Genomic DNA, 19,902 nt, shown 5'->3' on the forward strand with positions numbered 1-19,902 from the left:
AAAGACACAAAGTCCTTCATCACTGCTGCAGTTAGTTTGGTTTCTCCCCTCCATCTCCCTCCCTCCATTTATCCTCTCTGAAAAGCACCTTCTGGGGTGAAAGGTTTAGATCTTCTTTTCAAAGAGGAAACAGCAGTGTGAGAACTTGGAGTATCTTTACATGCAAGATAGACTTTTGCCTTACAAATCCTCTTTGAAAGAACTCCTTTGTCTGATCATTTATGCTTTTTTTCTTTCCTTAAACTCGGATCTGCTGGACTGTGAATTACTGGATCCCTGCTGCTTTCAGACACTCAGAGACCACGCTGTGTTTGAACACCATCCTGTTGCAGGAAAACCAACATGGATTTGGTTTGTAAATCATTTCTGGTCGTATTAAAGCTGGAAAGCAAAAACTTCCTGCTTCTTCCCAAACAACAGAAAACAGGACCACGGCCATTAGCACCAAAAGGATTTTAAATGAACAGTTCCAGGGAGCTCCTTTCAAATCATAAAATTGGAATTTTACATAAAAGTGTGTTTACAAAGAGTTTCTGCTTTACACTCAGCTCTGCCCATCACTGACCAGAAGTTCTATACATACAGACCAGCTCAGCAGCTTCAACCACTTGCAAGGAGACTGCAGAATTTATTAAAGAAATAAAAAGAGGATTTCCTGGTTCCTTGAAATACTCTTCAGCCTGTGACAGGGAGTCACCCGCCGGCTCTGAGGCCCAGGGAGCACTAAGCTTTTGGAGAGAAGGGGTACTGTGGGTGCCACCAATCCAGGAGCCGCACGCTGTGCACAGGGTCCAGCACAACCTGCACTCCCTGCTCCAGGCGCGGTTTCCTGCCGTTGCGAACCGGAGCGTCCTGGAACACCAGGCGCACGCGATGATGCCTCATGTCTGTGCTCACGTTGATTGTGAACTGCAAGAAAAGAGAGCAGGAGGTGCCTCAGGAACTCAAAGAGATGAAGAAATAAGAGTTTACTCTGAATCTACAGCACTGGATTCAAACCAGTTCTCTCTGGCTGGCAACTCCAAATACTGCTACTACCAGCAGTGAACCTGGAAGCAAGTGGCTGACAGAGGAAGTCTGGAACTTACTGCCCTGCTCTTAGTCCCTCACAGGGGTGTTGGTCGATGAGAAGCTCACCATGACTGGGCTGCACCCCAGAGCATGAGCAGCAGGTCAGGGAGGGGATCCTGCCCCTCTGCTGCGCTCTGGGGAGACCCCCCCTGCAGTCCTGATCCAGCTCTGGGGCAACAGCACCAGAGGGATGTGGAGCTGCTGGAGCGAGGCCAGAGGAGGCCCCGGCGCTGCTGCGAGGGCTGGAGCAGCTCTGCTCTGGAGCCAGGCTGAGAGAGCTGGGCTGGGGCAGCCTGGAGAAGAGAAGGCTCCTGAAGGGGAGACCTTAGAGCAGCTCCAGTGCCTAAAGGGGCTCCAGGAAACCTGGAGAGGGGCTTTGGACAAGGGCCTGTAGGGACAGGCCAAGGGGAATGGCTTTAACCTGCCAGAGGGGAGATTGAGATGAGCTCTGAGGCAGAAGCTCTTCCCTGTGAGGGTGCTGAGGCGCTGGCACAGGGTGCCCAGAGAAGCTGTGGCTGCCCCATCCCTGGCAGTGTTCAAGGCCAGGTTGGACACAGGGGCTTGGAGCAACCTGCTCTAGCGGAAGGTGTCCCTGCCCATGACAGGGGTTGGAACTGGATGAGATTTAAGGCCTCTTCCAACCCAAATCAGCCTGTGATTCATTCTGTGAGTCTATATACACATGGAAGAGTCTGGTCATACAGGGTTTAGCACTCAGAATTTACTGCCATAAGGTAAGGTGATATTTTCTTGAGGAAGGAAGACCTCTTCTCCTGCATCCCTTCCTCTCATACCCTGCTGGAATACTGACAACCTCCCTGCCCCCAGATGCTGCACAACTACAGTCATTCTCTACATCACCTGTATCTGCTGCACCAAGTAGGGAAGAGCTGGCAGAAATGCAGAAGCTCAAATGAGGAGATCCTCAGCATTTCCTCTCATCATTAACCCTAAGATTCCCATAACTGGTTTGCTGATGCTCCAGGGTTATTTACACACCACTAAAGAGGTGTCCTCTACATCTCCTTACAGAGACAGCACCTGCAAAGCTTGCCTGGCAGCTTCCTCCAACACTTACCAAGGTAAATGTCATACCCATGACTATTGGCACGAATATGAAGTTGAAGGTGGTGATCTGCAGTAGACAGCAATCCTGATCTGGATTTGTATGGACTTCTTCATACTGAATGGGTGGCTGAAGACCTTTGCAACACTTGCTCTTAAATCTGGGAGACTTAAAAGAAAGAGACACTTAATTAGTGAAGCAGGAACCTATGATGAGAGTTTGGCTGCCTCTCACCCATGGGAAAACCAGATGGTTCAGATTTTGGTCTACGTTTTGAGCACTAAGGTCAAACAGTCTGGGTTTGGGTAGTAATCACAGACCCAAAGATTAGATTATTTGGGATAACAAATGATCCACATCTTACAGTGGTGGAAGGATAGCAAATGTAAGATTCTAAATACAGCCTGAAAACTGAGGGCAGTTCAAAACGTGCTTTAGTTTATCACAGGAGTCCGAGTTTCCATTTGGTGTCCAAACACATAACAAGTTTCCACCTTCCTTTCTACCACCCAGAAAATTCCTTACTGCTTCAAAACCAAGTCACAGCCATTCTGGTTCTTCTCTCATACCTGCTTTTTGAACTTGAAGTTGAATTCCCACATTGCTTCTTGTCTGTTCCCTTCAATCTTTTTGCACCAGAAAAGCAGACACTGAGGTGGAAAGAAAAGAAATACAAAAATGATGAACCCTGAGGCACCACTTTAAGGAAGTTTTAGCAGAGCAGAAAGGCTTCCAATGACAAACACAGTTACACAGGAGCAGTTAGGAGCCATTTATTCAAATGAATTATGTTCAAAGAACACACTCAGCAGCTCAGGACTCCCAGTTCCAAGTTGGCCAACTCGTCATGTAGCTGGATGATACAACACGGAGCACTGACGTGCTGAACAGAAAACCCCAGCACACATTTTGCCCCTTTCCTAAGGCAGAGATGAGCAGAACAGGTTCACCCACTTCCCCCACCCACCAAGAACTGCCACTAAACTGGGCTCCAGACAGGGCTAAAGTGAGGAACAACTGAAAACAGAGTAAGGATCGAAAGGAGAGGATCCAAAGGGAAATACAAAGTCCAATACGCGAGCTATGAGGTGACAGATGAGAAAGTTCCTAAGCCACTGTGGTGTCAAAAGAAGGTCTTGGCATCACCAGGCACTGATGGTCAGACTTCAGAGTATAAAAACCATCTCCAGGATAGCACGGGCTGATCGACCTACTGTCCCTTCTTAAAGGCAAATGAGGAAAGGGCCTCAAACAGCATCAGAGGTAGCCAGCACTCACACACCAGGAGTCCTCCAACCTAATCCAGTTATCTCTGTGTGGTCCACAGGCTCCATCCCAGCATGCAGCACTCGCACTAGAGGAGTCTCAGCAGAGCTCCTGTATTAAACTGAGCAGGAGGGAAATTCCCTGTCTACCAGTGAGTAGAAGCAAGTAGCCTTCAACAGCCAAGAAAAGAATCTGGCACATCAGTGCAGCCATCACCGCAAGTGTTTCTACACCACAGATGCCAGCCCACCACAGCTGGTCTTATCTTTGAACAGTGTCAGCAGGAAAAGGAAGACTAATATGGGTAAAGACAACTCCCCATGACCCATTCACTGCCTCTCCCACGCCAAGAGAAGGTCTGACTGGATTGCAGGGCGAAGCACACACTTCATTTCATTCCAGGATTGCGTGACCCCAGATGAAACAAAGCCAGAGCCAACCTCCACCATGGGGGCTCTGTAACTAGAGCCTAGGGGTGACAAGAGACCCTTTACTTCAACTCTGAGTCATGTCCATAAACAAGAGTCCTTAAAGGACCTTTACCTCAAGCATCCTCATGAGGTGAACAAAGCAGCTATGTGGAGTCAAGCTCAGAAACACGCGTCAAGCAACCTCCACCCAGAAGGTTACTGACAGAAAGGTTCTCCAGATCTTTTTTAGCTGAGGTGAGCAGCAGATGCTGCCGAGTTCAACTCCCCCAGCAGCAGCATTTGTGGTTCACCTGCAGAGACAGCCTTATCTAGCAACTTGTTTGGTCATGGCAAGTAGTGAAGCACAAAATGGTCAGTACCTCCTAAGGGGCAGAGGATGTCGTCCCCGCGTCAGCCGTCCTGCCCTTCAGACGCGCCGTGCGGCTGCCGCTCCGCCAAAAATAAGGGGGGTGTCTTTAAAGGGCAAACACTTCTGCTGACACCATAACGGCTCCAGTGTCCCACACAAGCTAGGCTAGGGAAAGAAAAAAGGAAATTAAAGAGGAAAAGCTGGATTTGATAACACCCGGGGCTGGGGGCTCCTCTTGCCACATGCACTTTATGTAGGCATCTGCCATTAGTTTCAACGACCCGGAAAGGTAGAACCAAAGCCCGTGAAAGCCAGAACGTGGGGAGGAGGCAATGGCAGCTCCTCCTCTGTTACTGCTGTGCCCAGGCGTTTCTGTGCACAGTAATACAGGTGGAGCTCGGAGTCTTGCAGTGGAGGAGCGCAGCAAGACCAGGCCCACGTTTCTGCTCCAAGGGGTTAGGTCAAACAAGCCTTGTCACCATTTAATTTCCTTTTTTACAAGCTGCATAATAAAGGACTGCACTTGAAGGACCTTCCTCACACCGTTAGTACAGTAGAAGCACTAGCAGTGGGCACCAAAGCCGTTATGATGTCAACGTGAATGCTTCCAAAATGCTGACCCTGCCAGCACCATCTCAGGGTTTCCTACAGCCACCAGCTCCAGCAGTGGTGGGAAGTCAGACGCAGGAGGATTAAGGTTAAGTTGGAATTTCCTAGAAATGTTTTGCTTTTTGGTTTTCAAGAGATATGATACCCAAAGCGGAGGTTTGGGATGAGAATGAAGAGCTCTGGATGCAGAGGTAAGGCTGCACATGGAAGTGTGTGCTGTTCTGCTGCTCTGCAGCACCACCTGCTTGCGGGACTGCTGGATGCACCCTGAGCCATGAGACAGTTTTTTCCAGTATCCACCAGGAGACGAGGGAAGAAAGGAGGGATGTCACAAACAGATCCATGAGGTTGCTCTAGTTAGCATGGAAAAGAAAGTCCAGCTCTTGAACCAAAACTACTTCAGTTTGGCCTCCAAAAACCTCATTCAAGAGGTCTCTGACTTTGGATTTGGAGGGTGAAGGATTCACATTGTTGCTTAAGCTGCTCACAGAGCATCAGCCAGTTGCAAGTTAAACCCAAACAAGAGACACAGAGGCATTTCAGAGTTAATGGTCTACAGCAATTAAAGAGGAATAGATATGCAAGTGCTCCAAGCTGGGATAGCAAAGGGAATTGCCTGCCCACACCAGCCCAACACAACTGCAGCCCCAGTCCCAAAGCAGACACTTGCCATGCTCACCACCTCACTGCCCTCCCTGCCCAGACCCCGAGCCGATGGGTGACCTACAGGAGTGCGGTACGAAAGGACGCCCTTTCAGAGGCTACCAGTGGCACTTCTCATCTCTCCAGATGCCTGCTCGGAGAAAAGATGTATTCTGGCAGACAGTGTCAGAATAAAGCACAAGGTATAAAAGCTGATCCTACTACAACCTCCTTTCAGCAACAAATTTGCAACACGGGAGAAGAGAGCTGCAAGTATCCCTAGTAGTTCTGGCATTCAGTGCAGCAAGTGCCTTTTTGCTGTTACAAAGATGTTGGGGTAGGAATTAAGGTAGAAGTTACCCAGAAGGGTAACTAGAAACCTCTGCAGCGGAGGCTGTACAGATACAGGTAACCAGTGTACTTTTTAAAACGACTATTCAGAGTTGGAAGTCATCCCACAGCCAAGTTTCACTGGCACCATCTAACCATGGTCTATTTTAATTCTAGAAAGGGAACAAAAAAACCCCCAGAAAGACCAACATCTCAGACATATCCACCTTCCTCAGTGCTTCCACTTACTCTGGAATTTTTTAAAGTGCTGGGAGTACTGTCTGGAATAGCTGGATTCCTGGAGACTCGAGCTGCAAAAGGCTCGTACATGTGGTACAGCGACCGGATGACACACGCCCGGAGGCAGTGCAGCTTCTCCATGGACTCCGGGCGCAGGCGCAGCGGCAGGTACGCGTCCAGACTGTAGTGCCTGAAAAGCCAACGACAAACCCAGCACATGCTGAAGGGTCACAAGGGCAGAGATGTGCAGAGGAGAGCTAGGAAAAAGAGATGCATGTGGAGAGAAAACTGAACATCTGATTGATCAGAGGACCTCTGGTCAGCTCTGCGTGCTTCAAGCGTGTCGCACTGCTCCACATGAAATCTCATGACAGTCTCAAGACTTCGCCCATACCAGACAGGTATACATCCTGTCATCCTCCTCCAATTCCCCAGTATCATCCTCCAATTCCCCAGTAATTCCTTGCAGACAGTTTGCCCAGAGAGCCCAGATGGTGTTTTAGCTGCAGGATGCACAAAGACCTGCAGGTTCTCAAGGACTCACTTTAGCCGCGTGTAACTGCATCCCTGCAGCCAACTGCCTGAGCTGTCTGCCTGTGCTTGAGGCTCACTCCTTGATGCAGTGCCACAGGAGCCTTTACTAGAGAACTTCACACTAAAAAACAGGGGTAAGGATGACTATGGCTGCTATTTGCTCCCCACTCCTGCTGCCTGCTCCTCCTGGACAACAGACACAGAAATGTAAAGCAAACGTTCTGTCCTGAAGGAAAGTCCAAGTGTCGTGCACCAGGCCAGAGGATTTGGTTCAAGTTTGACCCCCTCTTTGCTTTTCTTTTACTTTATTTGTAACTAACTTCTGCCACTGAGACAGCTCTAACATGCCTTAGCTCCTTCTCAGGCCACTCTAATTACAGGAAGGTGGCCATGATCAAAGCTTGAGGCAAGGCAAGCTTTCCATCAGTGATGTCTTTCAGTAAGGTAATGGCACTGACTCTACTGTAAGCACTTTGAGTGCTTTACAGCCAAAGCACACTGTTAGAAACAGGAGCATGTAGGCCATGGCAAGCAGGAAAGCACACCATGCTCAGAGATTATATACAGGAATATGCCACACATCCATTTCCAGATCCAAAGCAGATGCAATATACCACAACCCCTTGCCAGATGAGGCCCCCATCACCATATCAATAAGCAAACATTATAGGACACTAGCCAAGAGAGAATTATTTCCTTATTTACAGCTCCACAGAGCTGGTCACTGCTGAAGCCTCCTACAAATAGTCTTTAGAATCTCACCTTCTGTAGAGCCTGGTCCAAAAGGCAGCAGTGCAAGTAACAGTCCAGGCTTTCTTGCAAATCAAAGAGAAGCGGACAATGTCTTCAGGGCGAATGTAGGAAGCCAACAGCAGCCAGATATCAATGGGGTATTCTTCTCCACCACCCCCATCAGGATCTTCTAAAGGCAATGAAGGTATGTTAGTGTAGTAAGTGACCTCTTTATCAAGTCCTATCTAAAGGCATGTACTTTACTACTGGTAGCACAGGATAAGCAGCTGAAATATGTACAGACACAGGGTCAAACACACCCAGGTGAATACAACTTTGTTACCACTGCTACTGGTTTTCATCAGCATGCACTTGCCCGTCCACACAACCATTACGCTTGCCCTTTGCTGGATAGATGCCATCATTTATCCCTGCCACACTGTCTGCACAAGTATGATAAGTGGCAGATTCAAATAATTCAGGCTGAAAGGTTCTCTGGAGGTCTCTAGTCCAAACAGCCCAGCCCAAAGCAGGCTGGATGAGATCCTTTTGTTCAGGATTCTCGTCCCATCCAGTTCTGACTATATCCAAGGATGGAAACCCCACAGCCTTTCTGGACCCTGTTTCAGTGCGTGACACTTTCACAGCTGATAAATAAGTGAAAAAATAAAAAGTGATGGCAAATACAGAGGCAGCTTTATGTAAAGGAGGGCCAAGCTCATGGGTTTTTATCAAAACCCATTTATCAGGTCATTTAACTTCAGCTTTATGAAAGCTCACTTAACAGGTCAGCAAAAAATGCTTTGCACTAGAAGTCCCTGAACATTAAGACATCGCCAAGCTTATCAGTTCTTTGTTCAAATGGTCACAGTATTTTGGTAGGAGCTCTGCTAGGGAGAGCAAACAACTCTCTGCAACTGGCTGATCAGCTGCTTCTCTTTAAATCTGATTTCATTAAAGCTTCTTGGAAGGGAACGGCCCATTCTTCCCCTCAGAGGTGTCAGAACTGCTCAACCAGAACTGAAGGCACAGAAACTCCTTCATTCCTGCAGTGGGTTTAAGTTAACACCACACCTTGTTCCACAGACATTGCTCCAAAAACACCTTTAAAGAACATAACTAACTAAACAATACCAAGCATTAAGAACATTAAGAGAAAGAAAACATACAACCTGTATATTGTGCTAACAGAAAAACTGCTTCAAAGTTTGTGAATAGGTGGCATAAAGAAAGTGTTTAAGAACTTGAGGGTGCCAGACCTAACCCTGAGGCAGCAGGCTAATAGCAAAGGGCAGTACTTTAGCCGCATGTGGTAACTGCCAAAGCAAGCTCTGCGTGTAATCTCCTTCCTACACCACTCTTGTGGGCAGGCACACCCACAACGGGCTGTCACATCCACTTTGCTGTTTCATCTTACTCCAGAAGCCATCAAACTACAACTGCGGAACTGCAGAGCACAGCCAGACGCATCCTTGGTCTATTGCCATTTTTTCCTTCCCTAAACACGTAGCAGATGCAAGCCAAGGTTGGGAGAGACCAGAATCCTGTCCTTGCAGACTGCTAACTCCCATAACTCCAGCCACTCCTTCTTATTTTCCCAGAATTCTGAAGCATGTCTTAATAAAAGAGATTAAATTCCTATTCCAGAGGAGTGCTGTGCACCTACAGGCCCTAATGGATGTTGATGTGTTACACAAATTAGTAACAGCATTAAGAAAGTCAAAAGTTATTCTTAAGCTCAAAAAACCAAGTTAAACTTGGTTTCTCCACCTGGAAGTAACCTTTCTTCAAAACTCCTGCAGGATTCCACAGTGGAGCTGAACAGTCTGTTGCTTCCACTGTGATGCAAATTGCTTTCTAGAGCTGCACAAAGTGCTGAAGGCTACATCTCCCTGGCATTAACTTACTTCAATGCCACTAGGGCCAAGTTCACTTGCTTGCTAGAAAAAGAGCCCTCTACACTCATTCGTAACAAACCACAGCTTGGAAACACCCTGAACACAGAGCCTGTATTCTGCCAGCCAATGCATTGTGGACAGCAGCAGTTGCTTCCCCAAAGCAAACACTGCTCTCACCAACGAGTGCTCAATGAAGGAACCTGTCCAGTGGCAGCTTCACAACTCTTTCGAGAGCAGCATTTGTTTTCCAAGGTTGAGAGAGGTTTACTGAAAGGAACGAGCTCTCAGGCTTTGATTTCACAGCCAAGGCTCTGCCTTTGTGAAAAGGCAGCAGCTCAGAGGAGTCCCAGCACATTCGAAAGTGATTTAACCCTCGGCATTTCATTTCTTTGTGCACAGACAAGTCACAGAATGTGCCGAAGAGCCCCATGAATAGCCTGTAATTAGCAAATATTAACATGACACAGGCAGAAGCCATAGCAGCAGCCCCTGGAGAGCCCCCAGGAGAGGCTGGTGACAGTACAGCCCTACCTTTGTGCCTTTTGCTCTTCTTTTTTCTAGAGGCAGCTCGCCCGTTGATGCTCTCCTTCGTATCCATTTCATCGCTGCTGTCACAAGACTCTCCCGATACGGAGAGAACTTCCTCAGCAGGAACACAAGAAGCTTCCAAACCACAGAGGGATTTTACTAGAATGACAAGTCATGACAAGACAGTAAGTATACCAGCAGAGAGAAAACGGTGCTCCAAGTTCAGGAGGTACTTCAGTGGAGCCATTATGCACACATTATGCAGATGATCCCACTGGTTTAGCTGAAGCTGTTTACAATTCCAAATAGAAACAACAGGCTCTTTCTCTACAGAGCTCACGGGTTCCCCTGCACACCAGAGCTCCCCTGCATGGCCACTGCAGAGCCAGCACCTACTCTGTAATCATTCTGTGAACACAGAAAAGATACACTCCCTTCTCTGCAGGAGCAAGAGATCCTGTGGCCAATGACACACAATCCACTAGTGATGTAACTCGGTGCCAAGCAAGCAGGAGCTCCACTTATCCTAGAATGTAGTGAAGGGAAAGACTGGGCTAGTGAGGAAAACAGCAAGCGGAGTCAGTTGGTTTGGTTTTGGGTTGGGGAGATGTTTAGACACATCCTTGCTTGTTACTTTTAACAGGATCTGTAAACTGAAGGCTCCTTAGGGCAGAAAAACCCACATGTGAGGCAGAAATGACAGTTTACTCTGTAAACCTTATGCATTCATGACAGTGGCATTCCTCACTGTCAAATCACACTGCCCTCTCTACATCACCTTTTACAGGCAAAAAGAGAGAGAAATAGATGGCAACAGGAATAGCAGCAAGTTATGACACCAAGTACAGCCAAGCAAGGGAGGACAACAACTGACAGAGCCTCTGAGAGGGGGTTAGAAATAGAAACCCTCACGTTCTGCAAAGATCAATATCTGAGTCAACAGTGCAAGTCCATTCACACACCAATTCACACCCCACTGTAATCTTGCAGAGGCGCCTCTCTTCGTCTAAGAGTTGCAACCTCCACCCCATTCCTGGGGGTTAGGATGGGGAGGGGAAAAAGGCACAGGACGATTCCACCTGGCCTTTGCTCCCTGCCCTGTGAAGCTCCCTGCCTGCTGGCAGCCACAGCACCATGTTTACTTGGAGCCAGGAGGTGAGTGAGGCCAAAGGCTGAAGCTGCCGGGGCAGAGGCTGCTGCCCCCCTGTCCCAGTGTGCTGCACCAGATAAGGCTGTAGCATGAGCCAGGACTGCACCAGATAAGGCTGTAGCGCAGCCCCAGGCTGGGGAGGAGAGATCCTGAGGATCCCACATAAGGAGGGGAAAACCCCAGTGACTTCGCACAGCAAAGACCGGAGGAAGGGGTGGGCAGGGAGCTGCTGCGACCTGCAGTCAGGGAGATAACATGGAGATGAGCCAGAAACAGAGCAGGATTTCAGGAGAGGGCTTCAGCTGGACAAAGCAGGTGATGCTGGATGCAAGGACATGGAGTGGGGCAGGGAGAAAGAAAAGACAAGAGTTTGGCAGGTGTGATGCTGAAGCACAGTACTTTGAGACAAGGTGAGAGAACATAGAAGGGTGAACAGGAGAGGGAAGCCACAGCCTCCTACTAACAAGAGGGAGGTGCCCTAATCTTAAAAGCTTAAAAAGTAGCAGCTAAAAAGGATATTCACCAGCAGCACTGCCCTATACAGCTTCCTCCATGTCAGGCACTCATGCAAAGAGCATATTCTCTTCAAATGTGAAAGACTTCAGCAACATGAGTTTTTCTGTATGAAGGGCTCAGTCCTCACTGTCAATCTCTTAGCATTCACCTCCAACATGTGTGACCAGTTCCATTAAGAGTTGGGCCTAAACATTAACATTTCTCAAGCAAACAGGGCATGTTAGGTCAGAATGCTCCCTCCCAGCAGCTGAAAACCGAGGAGGAAGCTGATAACTAAGTATTGCAACACCTTTCCAGGAAACTCCTTGCTTATGCACTTCAGCAAGGAAACAGCAACACCCTCAACAGAGCGCCCTGCAGCCCAGGGAGGGAACAGGTTTGCCAGCACTATCATATTCCCACTGCAAAGACTTTTACCTGCTAATAAAACTGGAGACAGTTTTATAGGAGGTACTAAAGCCTCCTACCACGTTAATTTCTGCTCCAAGCAGGAGTAACACCCAATAGTTAATGGGAAAAGGCCTACTGCAGGCACTGACCAAGACTCAGCAATTCTTACTGGCCTTCTGCAAAACCTCTTGTCTAAGATCCCAACCCCCTGATTCTGCAGAGGAACAGACTCATTTCCAGGCACTGAATGAGATGGATTCTCTCAGGCCACAGAAGAGGTGTTTCCCCCACCACGCCGAGGCCAGCAGAGCAGGGAGGCAGCCTGCGGAAGGCAGGCTCTCAGCACACACTCACCTTCCTGCTGCACTGCATTGGCCACGGCTTTCTTCACCCGTCCAGACTTCACGACAGCCGGGTCTGAGTTCGCGTAATCCGCCACCGTCACTGCGGGAGAGGCGGGAGACGGCGTCAACGGGATTAGGGATTACAGGGAGGGGAGAGAAGGGCTAAAAACTGCCATCCCTCCAGGCGGGGGGGACAGCAACAGAGGTGCACAAGCAGGAGAAGGAGCCCAGCAGGCCTCTGCCCCAGCCCATCAGCCGACCACCTATACCGACCCCACAGCGCCCTTCTCCCGCCCCAACCGCGCCTGACCCCCGGGCACACACAGCCCAAGCCAGCTCATTCCCTCACCCCCAGACCAGGCCAGGCCCCCCCAGCTCCGGCTACAGGCAGCTCTCTCCCTCCACACCCCCGAGCGGGCCCGGTTCACCCCCCGGGGGAGGCTGTACCGGCCTCATCCCCCCCCCAACAGGCCCGTCAGCCCCTCGGGTGAAGCCACTTCGCCGCCAGGCCCCAATCCAGGCCTGGCCCCTCCTTTCCGGCCAGCCCAGGCCCCGCTCCCTGCAGGCCCGGCCCAGCCCCGCTCCCCTCAAGCCCCGGCCCTCACCGCGCTCGGAGCACACATCGTCGGCCCGGAACTTGAGGCGCTTGCGGGCGCCCCTCTTGGGCATGGCGGCGGCGGCGGGGCGGCCGCGAGGGGCCATGTCCCGCCCGGGCCGCAGCGGGGCCGCGGGGACAGCGCCACCCCGGCCCGCCCCGCGCAGAGCCGTGACGTCGCCCGAACCGCGACCCCGCCGGCGCGCCGCAACCACGTCACGGCGGCTGGGGATGGACGGGGGGGGGCGTACGGCCAGGTCTGCCTCTGCCTAACCTCAGTACTCCCAGTAACGGGGGACCCGGAGGGGATTGACCCCCCCAGTAACGAGAGCCTCTAAGTTAATTGTCCTTCCCAGTCCTCCCAGTAACGGGGGACCCGGAGGGGATTGACCCCCCCAGTAATGAAAGCCTCTAAGTTAATTGTCCTTCCCAGCCCTCCCAGTAACGGGAGACCCAGAGGGGATTGACCCCCCCCCCCAGTAACAAGGGGTTCCAAGGACATGGCTCCCTCCCAGTAAAGAGGGCGCTTGAGGGGATTTCCCCTGCCCAGAAGTGAAGGTCTCGGAGGTAATTGCCCCCCCCACCCCCCAGGTACAAAGATTTCTGGGGTAGTTGGCTCCCCAGTACTCCCAGTAACGAGGGTAATGGGGTCCACACTCCTCCTTGTAATGACAAGCTCTGAGGTAACTGCCCCTCCCAGTCCTACCAGTGAGGAGGGGCTCTGAAGTACCTGCACCCCCTCCAGTCCTCCCAGTAACGACTCTCTTTGCACCCACAGCCCGTGTGAGCACTCCCCAGCGCTAATGTCTGCATGATCCCCGCCCTGCCGCCCCCCGAGTCCCGCCTCTGGCCATGCCCCGGTCCCTGGGTGTCCACCACCACCCCAGCGTGCCCCGGCTGAACCCCCCCACCGCGAGGAGCAGGAGCGGAGCTGGCACCGCAGCTCCCAGCGCCCACCCCGCACCCTTGTGGTGGTGACACCTCGGCTGTGGGTGCAGCGATGGGTGGTCACTGCCTGTAAACTGTACTTACTGTTTCTGTTGGGTGTGCGGTGCTTGTTGGTGCCACCTCCCAGGGGAAGAATCACTTCAAATGGAGCCATAAAGGGGATACAAAACGGGAATGGCAGCCTGGAGCCTGACAGTGATCCTGGGGGCTGCGTTGCCCTGAATGCTTGTGCCATGCTGAAAGGAGGATTTGAGCACCACCAGGAGCACATGCTGGTTGGGAATCCCAGCCGGTCCTGGGGCTGGTCCCACTCCCTTCCTTTGGGATTTCCACAATGGCTGGTTGGGAAACCCAGCCAGTCCTGGGGGTGGTCCCACTCCCTTCCTTTGGGATTTCCACAATGGCTGGTTGGGAATCCCAGCCAGTCCTGGAGGGTTCCCTTTGGGACCTCCACAACGGCCAGGGTGGCACAAGCCCTGTCCTACCCTCCCTCCCTTGACGGCCACCGAACAGCCCACAGTGTGCTGCATGTTCTGCCTGTGCTCCTTTACTACAGACCACAGGAGATGATTTGGGTCTCGGGGGGCCGGGGCCACAGTGAGATGCTTCCAGGGCTGTGGCCCCAGCTCTTGTGCCTCCTCGGAGCAAGGGAACACGCAGGGTACAGCGGAATCCACGTTTCTTCTGCTTCCAGGCATGGCCAGGAGCTGACAGTGTAAAGAACTTCCATCCCTGACTGTATTTCTTTCAGCATTTCATTAAAAGCCTTTTATCAGCAAAGAACATATCTGATGATTGAGAAGACTTTGGATCATCCCAGCCAAGGAAGGCCATTCCTTGACAGAAACACTGTTTCTAATTCATCTGGTTTTAAAACAAGTGATATGAATGAAGGGCAATGGCAGCTAATACAACCAGCTCCCGGTGCCGAGGGTTTTACCCACCTCTTTGGTACTTGAAACTGTTTCCCTTGGATTATGATTGTTATCTGAGAGCTGTATCACAGTATTATTCTTAAACAGTAGAGGTTGTCTTGGCTTGGAAAACTCTGGCACATGGAAAACGGGTGAGTTTTTACCAGGGTGTGACAAAAACAACGTGAAGGCAGCTATGTCTGAGGCTGGCTGATGTTCAGACTGAGCACTTGCTCCTCCAGTGGGGCTGATGCTGGTGCTGTGTGAGGGTAGGAGCAGCAGCATGTGGGCTCAGGGGCCCCAGGTTCATTGCTCACCTGCTAATGCTGCCTCCCTGTGCAGTCCGTGGACAGCCTCTGCCTCAAATCCCATTTTAGGGAGCAAGAGGCTCTCCCCAGAGAGGGAGCCAAGGGCAAGGGTCCAGCCTCACACATCCACCACCACTGAATTTGGGAGGCGTGATGCTTCTCATCCCCCCATAGCTCGGAGCTGGGCCTCGGCAGGGCGAGGAGGGGACCTGGCAGAGGATGGGGATCTATCTGCTCCCACCTTTGCTCCCCACATGGCGGGGTCCCCATGTCCAGGAGGAAAGGGATGCTCAGGAAAAGCATGCTCATGGAAAAGGACCTGGGGGTGCTGATTGACAGATCTGAACATGAGCAGCTTGTGCCCAGGCAGCCAAGAAGCCACCAGCACCCTGGCCTGTATCAGCACCAGTGTGGCAGCAGGGCCAGGGCAGTGATTGTCCCCCTGTGCTGGGCACTGGTGAGGCTGCACCTCGAATCCTGTGTCAGTTCTGGGCCCCTCACTGCAAGAGAGACATTGAGGTGCTGGAGCGGGGCCAGAGAAGGGCACCGGAGCTGGTGCAGGGCCTGGAGCACAAGTGTGATGAGGAACGGCTGAGGGACCTGGGGAGGTTAGTCTGGAGAAGAGAAGGCTCAGGGGGGACCTTCTCGCTCTCTGCAACTGCCTGACAGGAGGATGGAGCCAGGAGGGGGCTGCTCTCTGCTCCCAAGGAACAAGTGATGGGACAAGAGGAAACGGCCTCAAGCTGCACCAGGGGAGGTTTAGATGGAGATGAGGAACAATTCCTTCCCCAAAGGGTGATCAGGCATTGGAACAGGCTGCCCAGGGCAGGGCTGGAGTCACCGTCCCTGCAAGTGTTCACACCCCGTGTAGCCGAGGCCCTCAGTGCCATGGGTTAGTGGTGGCCTTGGCAGTGCTGGGAAGGGTTGGACTGGATGAGCTTAAAGGTCTTTCCCAACCCCACTGATTTGATGATGACTCTGACCCTAAGGGGGGTCCTGCCCCCTCCAGGGGGGATCCTGACCCCAGGGGCGGCTCCTGCCCCACAACGAGCTCTCTGCCCCGCGGCTCCTGCCCTGTCCCCCCCCCCGACCCCCAGCTCACCCCGCGGGGCGTGGCCACGGGGGCGTGGCCCGGCGGGCTGGTGACGCAGTGGGCGGGGCGGGGCGGGCCGCGGGAGGCAGCGGCGCGGCGGCGGCTTCCAGCGACTTCGGCGGCCGGTGAGTGCGGGCGGGGCCGGGCGGACACGCGCTGCCTCCGGCCCCGCGGGGATGCTCAGCCCCCCCCCGCCCTCCCGTGGGGCCGGGCTCGGGGGGCTCTGCCCTTTTTGCCCCCCCCCACCCCAGGGATGCTCTGCTCCCCCGAGGGATGCTCTGCATCCCCCCCCCTCCGGGATGCTGGACCGGTGCGGCCGTGCTCCCTATTGCCCTCCCGGTGGGGATGCTCTGCACCGCCGGGAGGGTGCTTCCGTCCGGGAGTGCTTTGTCTCCCCACCCCGTTACCCCATGGAGGGGGTGTCTGAGTCGGGGGGGTGCAGAGCTGCCCCTTTCCCCTGGGTTGAGGCTGAGCTGCGGGGTGTCATCCTTACCCCTGAGCTGGGTTGGGGAGGGGATTGCTGTCCTCTGCTCCCCATCTGAGCAGGGGGGTGCTCATCCCTCCGCACCACTGGCCCGACACTGAGGGGGGCTGAGCCGGGTGGATGTGCTGCCCTATCGCATGGGTGCGTAGGCAGGAGGGGCGAAGGAGTGAGCACATCCCCCCCCCCGGGAGGCTGCATGGTATGGGGGGGAAGCGATTCCTACAATCGAGTGGGGAGGGGGGTGTCTGTGATTTTCCAACTGCTCTCTGCCCCTGGCAGCCCCCCAGTTTGGTCCCACGCTGTCCCTTTGCACCCTTCCACCCCATGATGCTTTCACCCTGTGCTGATGGGGAGGGCGGGCAACCTGGTGAGACTGGTCCTAGCCTGGCCTTCCCCTGCCCTTCTCCCGCTCCTCTCGTTTCCCAGCGCCGGATCCTCCTTCCTCAGTGCTGTCTCCAGCCCTGGAGCATCCGCCCTGGAAGCATCCACCCAGTGCTGAGCCTGGGCTGTATCAGCCCTGGAGAGCATCTGCCTGGCAGCGAGCTCCAGCCTGGAGCAGCTCATGGGGATGGCTGCTCGCTACACAGATGCTCACGGGGCTGGTTCAGCACCAGGTAGATGCTCATTAAGCTGGTCCAGCTCAGAACTGGGCAGATGCTCACCAAACTGGTCCAGCCTGGATGTGGATGTTGGCACTGTGCAGATGCCCACAGTGCTCGGGGCTGGACCAGCTCAGTGAGCATCCAGCAGCATGGTTAGCTCCAGCTGGGCTCACACTGGTTCCCAGCCTCTGCTGGTGCTGTCTCGTCACGGTGGTGGCAAGCTGCCTCCAGACACCACGATTTTCTCCTGAATAACCAGCCCTGAAGGGCTTGTTTATCCCCTAAATTGCATCATTATAACAGCAATTGGCTTAGGAAGCCGGGTTTTGTTAAAGCTCTGCAAAACCTTCTGGGGACACCCTGGGTTTGGCCGAGTCAGGCTTGGCAAAGTATTCATTTAAGCTCGTTTGCCACCATCTGCTTGGATGCTGGAATGAGGTTCTGCTGGTGGGTTTGACACCACCACGAGGTGTGAGCTGGAGTTTGGTACCTGGATGAACATGCCTGTGTGGTTTGGGAGTTTCTTGGTTGTGGTGCTGCCCGGGCTTTAAAGGAGATGAATTGTTGGTGTCTTCATAGTTCTGATGGTCCGGGAGACTCAGGTGTCTGTGCTCTTGGGGACACCACGATGTGCTGCTCCCTGCATCTCAGGACACTGCTGGTGGGGAAACAGGATGGATTTCTGGGGACTTCCTTGGAGATCTGTCATGGAGCCACTAGCACAGGTCGCTGGTGCTGTCTCCACACACCCAGAGGTGCTCAGATCCATAGAAGACTCCCCAGCTTTGGTGCTTGCTCCTCCTGCATCTCTTTTCCATGAGATAGACCAGAAGTCTGGGACCTGTATCCCTGGCTGGAGGGAAGGGGGGAGCCTCTAAACTGGCAGGTTCCTGAGGCATTGGTGGTGGGACTGATGGATGGATCTGGCTTTTTGGGGTGGCCAGCTCAGCTGTGGCTTGGCGCATGTGGGATTAAGTGACTTGTCTGTCTCCGTGCAGCTTTGTGGCAAAGGCAAACGGGTCTTGCTCTTGCTGTGCCTTGGTGCTCCCCAGCAGTTGAAGTGATGCTGGAGGATTGAACCTGCTGGGATGCGGGTTCCTGCCTGTCTCAACTGTCTCAGAACGTGCTGGGAGTAAAAACCACCCCAAAAACCTCCCTACATCTTTTGAGGGTCCTTTTTTGCTGAAGCCTGGCCCCATCAGGCAGCTCCTGCTGGGGTGCAGGGGAAAGGGATGGGGATGGTGGTGTGAGGAGGAGGCTGAGTGAGCGTGAGCTGGGTGGGTGCTGGGGTCCTGGTGTGCTGGGTGGGGAGACTGTGGCCGTGAGTCAGTGCTGGGGAAGAGCCTGGCACTGTGTTGGAGGTGGGAGCTCGCACTGGAGCTGGGAGAGGCAGCTCTGGAGCCTCAGAGGGTGCTCAACCCAAACTGGGGCTCAACTGGAAGTGCTTCTGGAGGTCTCCGCTCTCTGGGGACAGGGAGGGACTTCGCCATGAACCTGTCCTCTGCCCGGGCAGTGCCACATCGTGTTTTCCAGCCAAGCAGAAAGCTGCTGCAAACCTGGAAACCTTATTTTACAATTCCACCTAAAGAATGCTTTGGTGAGTCTGAGGTTTCCCACATGGCTCCCAAAAGGGAGCTGGGAGGTCTCATCTCTGGGCTATTAAGTGGAGGGGAATGATGTTGGCTCCATTTTCCGCCTCTCTTCCGGGAGAGGTGTTAAATGCAGTAACAACCCCACACTTCACAGATGCTTTCTGTGAAATGCCAAGCACCAAGTGTGGGGTGATGGTCCAGGCCAAGGCTGAGGGCTCTGGCATGGGCTCTGCAGGTGGGTCCAAGCCCTGGCCAGGCTCCGGAGGGATGTGCTTGGGAGTTTTCAGTGCTTAAAAGGGCTCATCTGTGAGCAAACGATGCCAAAAGGCTTGGAAGTGGGTGCATGTGGGTGTGCTCACACGAGCTGGCATTTGGGAGGGAGGAAGGGAAAATATCACATGGAACAACTGCAGCGTTGGGGGACAGGTCTGCGTTGGGCCCATCTGGAGCAGAGTCGTGAAGAAATGATTCAAGGCTCTTGGCTAAAAAAAGTTGTGCTGATAGAAGTGGATTTTGCTGCAGTTCGTGCTGTGGTCAAGCAGGTTAAAATCCGTGTGGGGACATGGGAAAGCCCTCGGCTCGGTCTGCGCAGGGGGGATGCCCCAAGGAATAAAGCGGGTGTCGATCTCCGTCTTGTTTCCATGCATGGAGTGATGATTTCCATCCCACAGCAGGTAGATGGAGGTATCTTGATGGTTGGTGCCCGATCTTCTCCAAAAGCGTGTGTTCACAGCCCAGAACCCCGCCATGTGCTGGGCTGCACCCCCAGAGCGTGAGCAGCAGGTCAGGGAGGGGATCCTGCCCCTCTGCTGCGCTCTGGGGAGCCCCCCCTGCAGTCCTGATCCAGCTCTGGGGCAACAGCACAAGAGGGACGTGGAGCTGCTGGAGCGAGGCCAGAGGAGGCCCCGGAGCTGCTGCGAGGGCTGGAGCAGCTCTGCTCTGGAGCCAGGCTGAGAGAGCTGGGCTGGGGCAGCCTGGAGAAGAGAAGGCTCCTGAAGGGGAGACCTTAGAGCAGCTCCAGCGCCTAAAGGGGCTCCAGGAAACCTGGAGAGGGGCTTTGGACAAGGGCCTGGAGGGACAGGCCAAGGGGAATGGCTTTAACCTGCCAGAGGGGAGATTGAGATGAGCTCTGAGGCAGAAGCTCTTCCCTGTGAGGGTGCTGAGGCGCTGGCACAGGGTGCCCAGAGAAGCTGTGGCTGCCCCATCCCTGGCAGTGTTCAAGGCCAGGTTGGACACAGGGGCTTGGAGCAACCTGCTCTAGTGGAAGGTG

At 53.3% G+C, this 19,902-nt stretch overlaps 2 protein-coding genes and 1 long non-coding RNA gene across 7 annotated transcripts in view; 1 reads left to right on the forward strand and 2 right to left on the reverse strand.

The window, feature by feature from the left end:
* Positions 1 to 438: 438 nt before the first annotated feature.
* Positions 439 to 12,887, reverse strand: TMEM183A (transmembrane protein 183A). Of its 3 annotated transcripts, none has more exons than XM_030473587.1 (8): positions 12,702 to 12,887; positions 12,107 to 12,196; positions 9,700 to 9,855; positions 7,301 to 7,457; positions 6,014 to 6,194; positions 2,707 to 2,787; positions 2,150 to 2,305; positions 439 to 909 (listed from the first exon to the last, which is right to left on the reverse strand). In XM_030473587.1, the coding sequence occupies exons 1-8, from the start codon at positions 12,796 to 12,798 to the stop codon at positions 724 to 726; spliced, it is 1,104 nt and encodes a 367-aa protein (XP_030329447.1). In that variant the 5' UTR covers positions 12,799 to 12,887; the 3' UTR covers positions 439 to 723. The 3 variants fall into 3 exon arrangements, with proteins under 3 accessions (XP_030329447.1, XP_030329446.1, XP_030329448.1); XM_030473586.1 differs by having other exon boundaries at positions 7,301 to 7,460; XM_030473588.1 differs by lacking the exons at positions 12,107 to 12,196; positions 12,702 to 12,887 and adding an exon at positions 11,922 to 12,065 and having other exon boundaries at positions 7,301 to 7,460.
* On the reverse strand, positions 4,303 to 6,007 carry LOC115602438. Its single transcript, XR_003989662.1, has 3 exons — positions 5,856 to 6,007; positions 4,804 to 5,585; positions 4,303 to 4,348 (listed from the first exon to the last, which is right to left on the reverse strand). It is a non-coding gene; the product is annotated as an uncharacterized LOC115602438 (long non-coding RNA).
* Positions 12,888 to 16,032: 3,145 nt separating the features above from the next.
* PPFIA4 (PTPRF interacting protein alpha 4) overlaps positions 16,033 to 19,902 on the forward strand; it is a 53,268-nt gene continuing 49,398 nt past the window's right edge. For all 3 annotated transcript variants that reach the window (XM_030473592.1, XM_030473594.1, XM_030473595.1), the window contains exon 1: positions 16,033 to 16,079. The gene's annotated coding sequence lies outside the window, so the exon portion shown is untranslated. The remainder of the gene's footprint in view (positions 16,080 to 19,902) is intronic.

This window comes from Strigops habroptila, chromosome 18, assembly GCF_004027225.2.
Source record: "Strigops habroptila isolate Jane chromosome 18, bStrHab1.2.pri, whole genome shotgun sequence".
In the NCBI taxonomy this organism is placed as follows: Eukaryota; Metazoa; Chordata; class Aves; order Psittaciformes; family Psittacidae; genus Strigops; species Strigops habroptila.

Coding starts and splice junctions, on each gene's coding strand:
- TMEM183A (XM_030473586.1), bottom strand. CDS start 12,798: ATGGCCCCTCGCGGCCGCCCCGCCGCCGCCGCCATGCCCAAGAGGGGC. Junction 12,197..12,701: donor CGATGTGTGCTCCGAGCGCG/GTGAGGGCCGGG, acceptor CCTCTCCCGCAG/TGACGGTGGCGGATTACGCG. Junction 910..2,149: donor TGGGTATGACATTTACCTTG/GTAAGTGTTGGA, acceptor CTTTTCTTGCAG/TTCACAATCAACGTGAGCAC.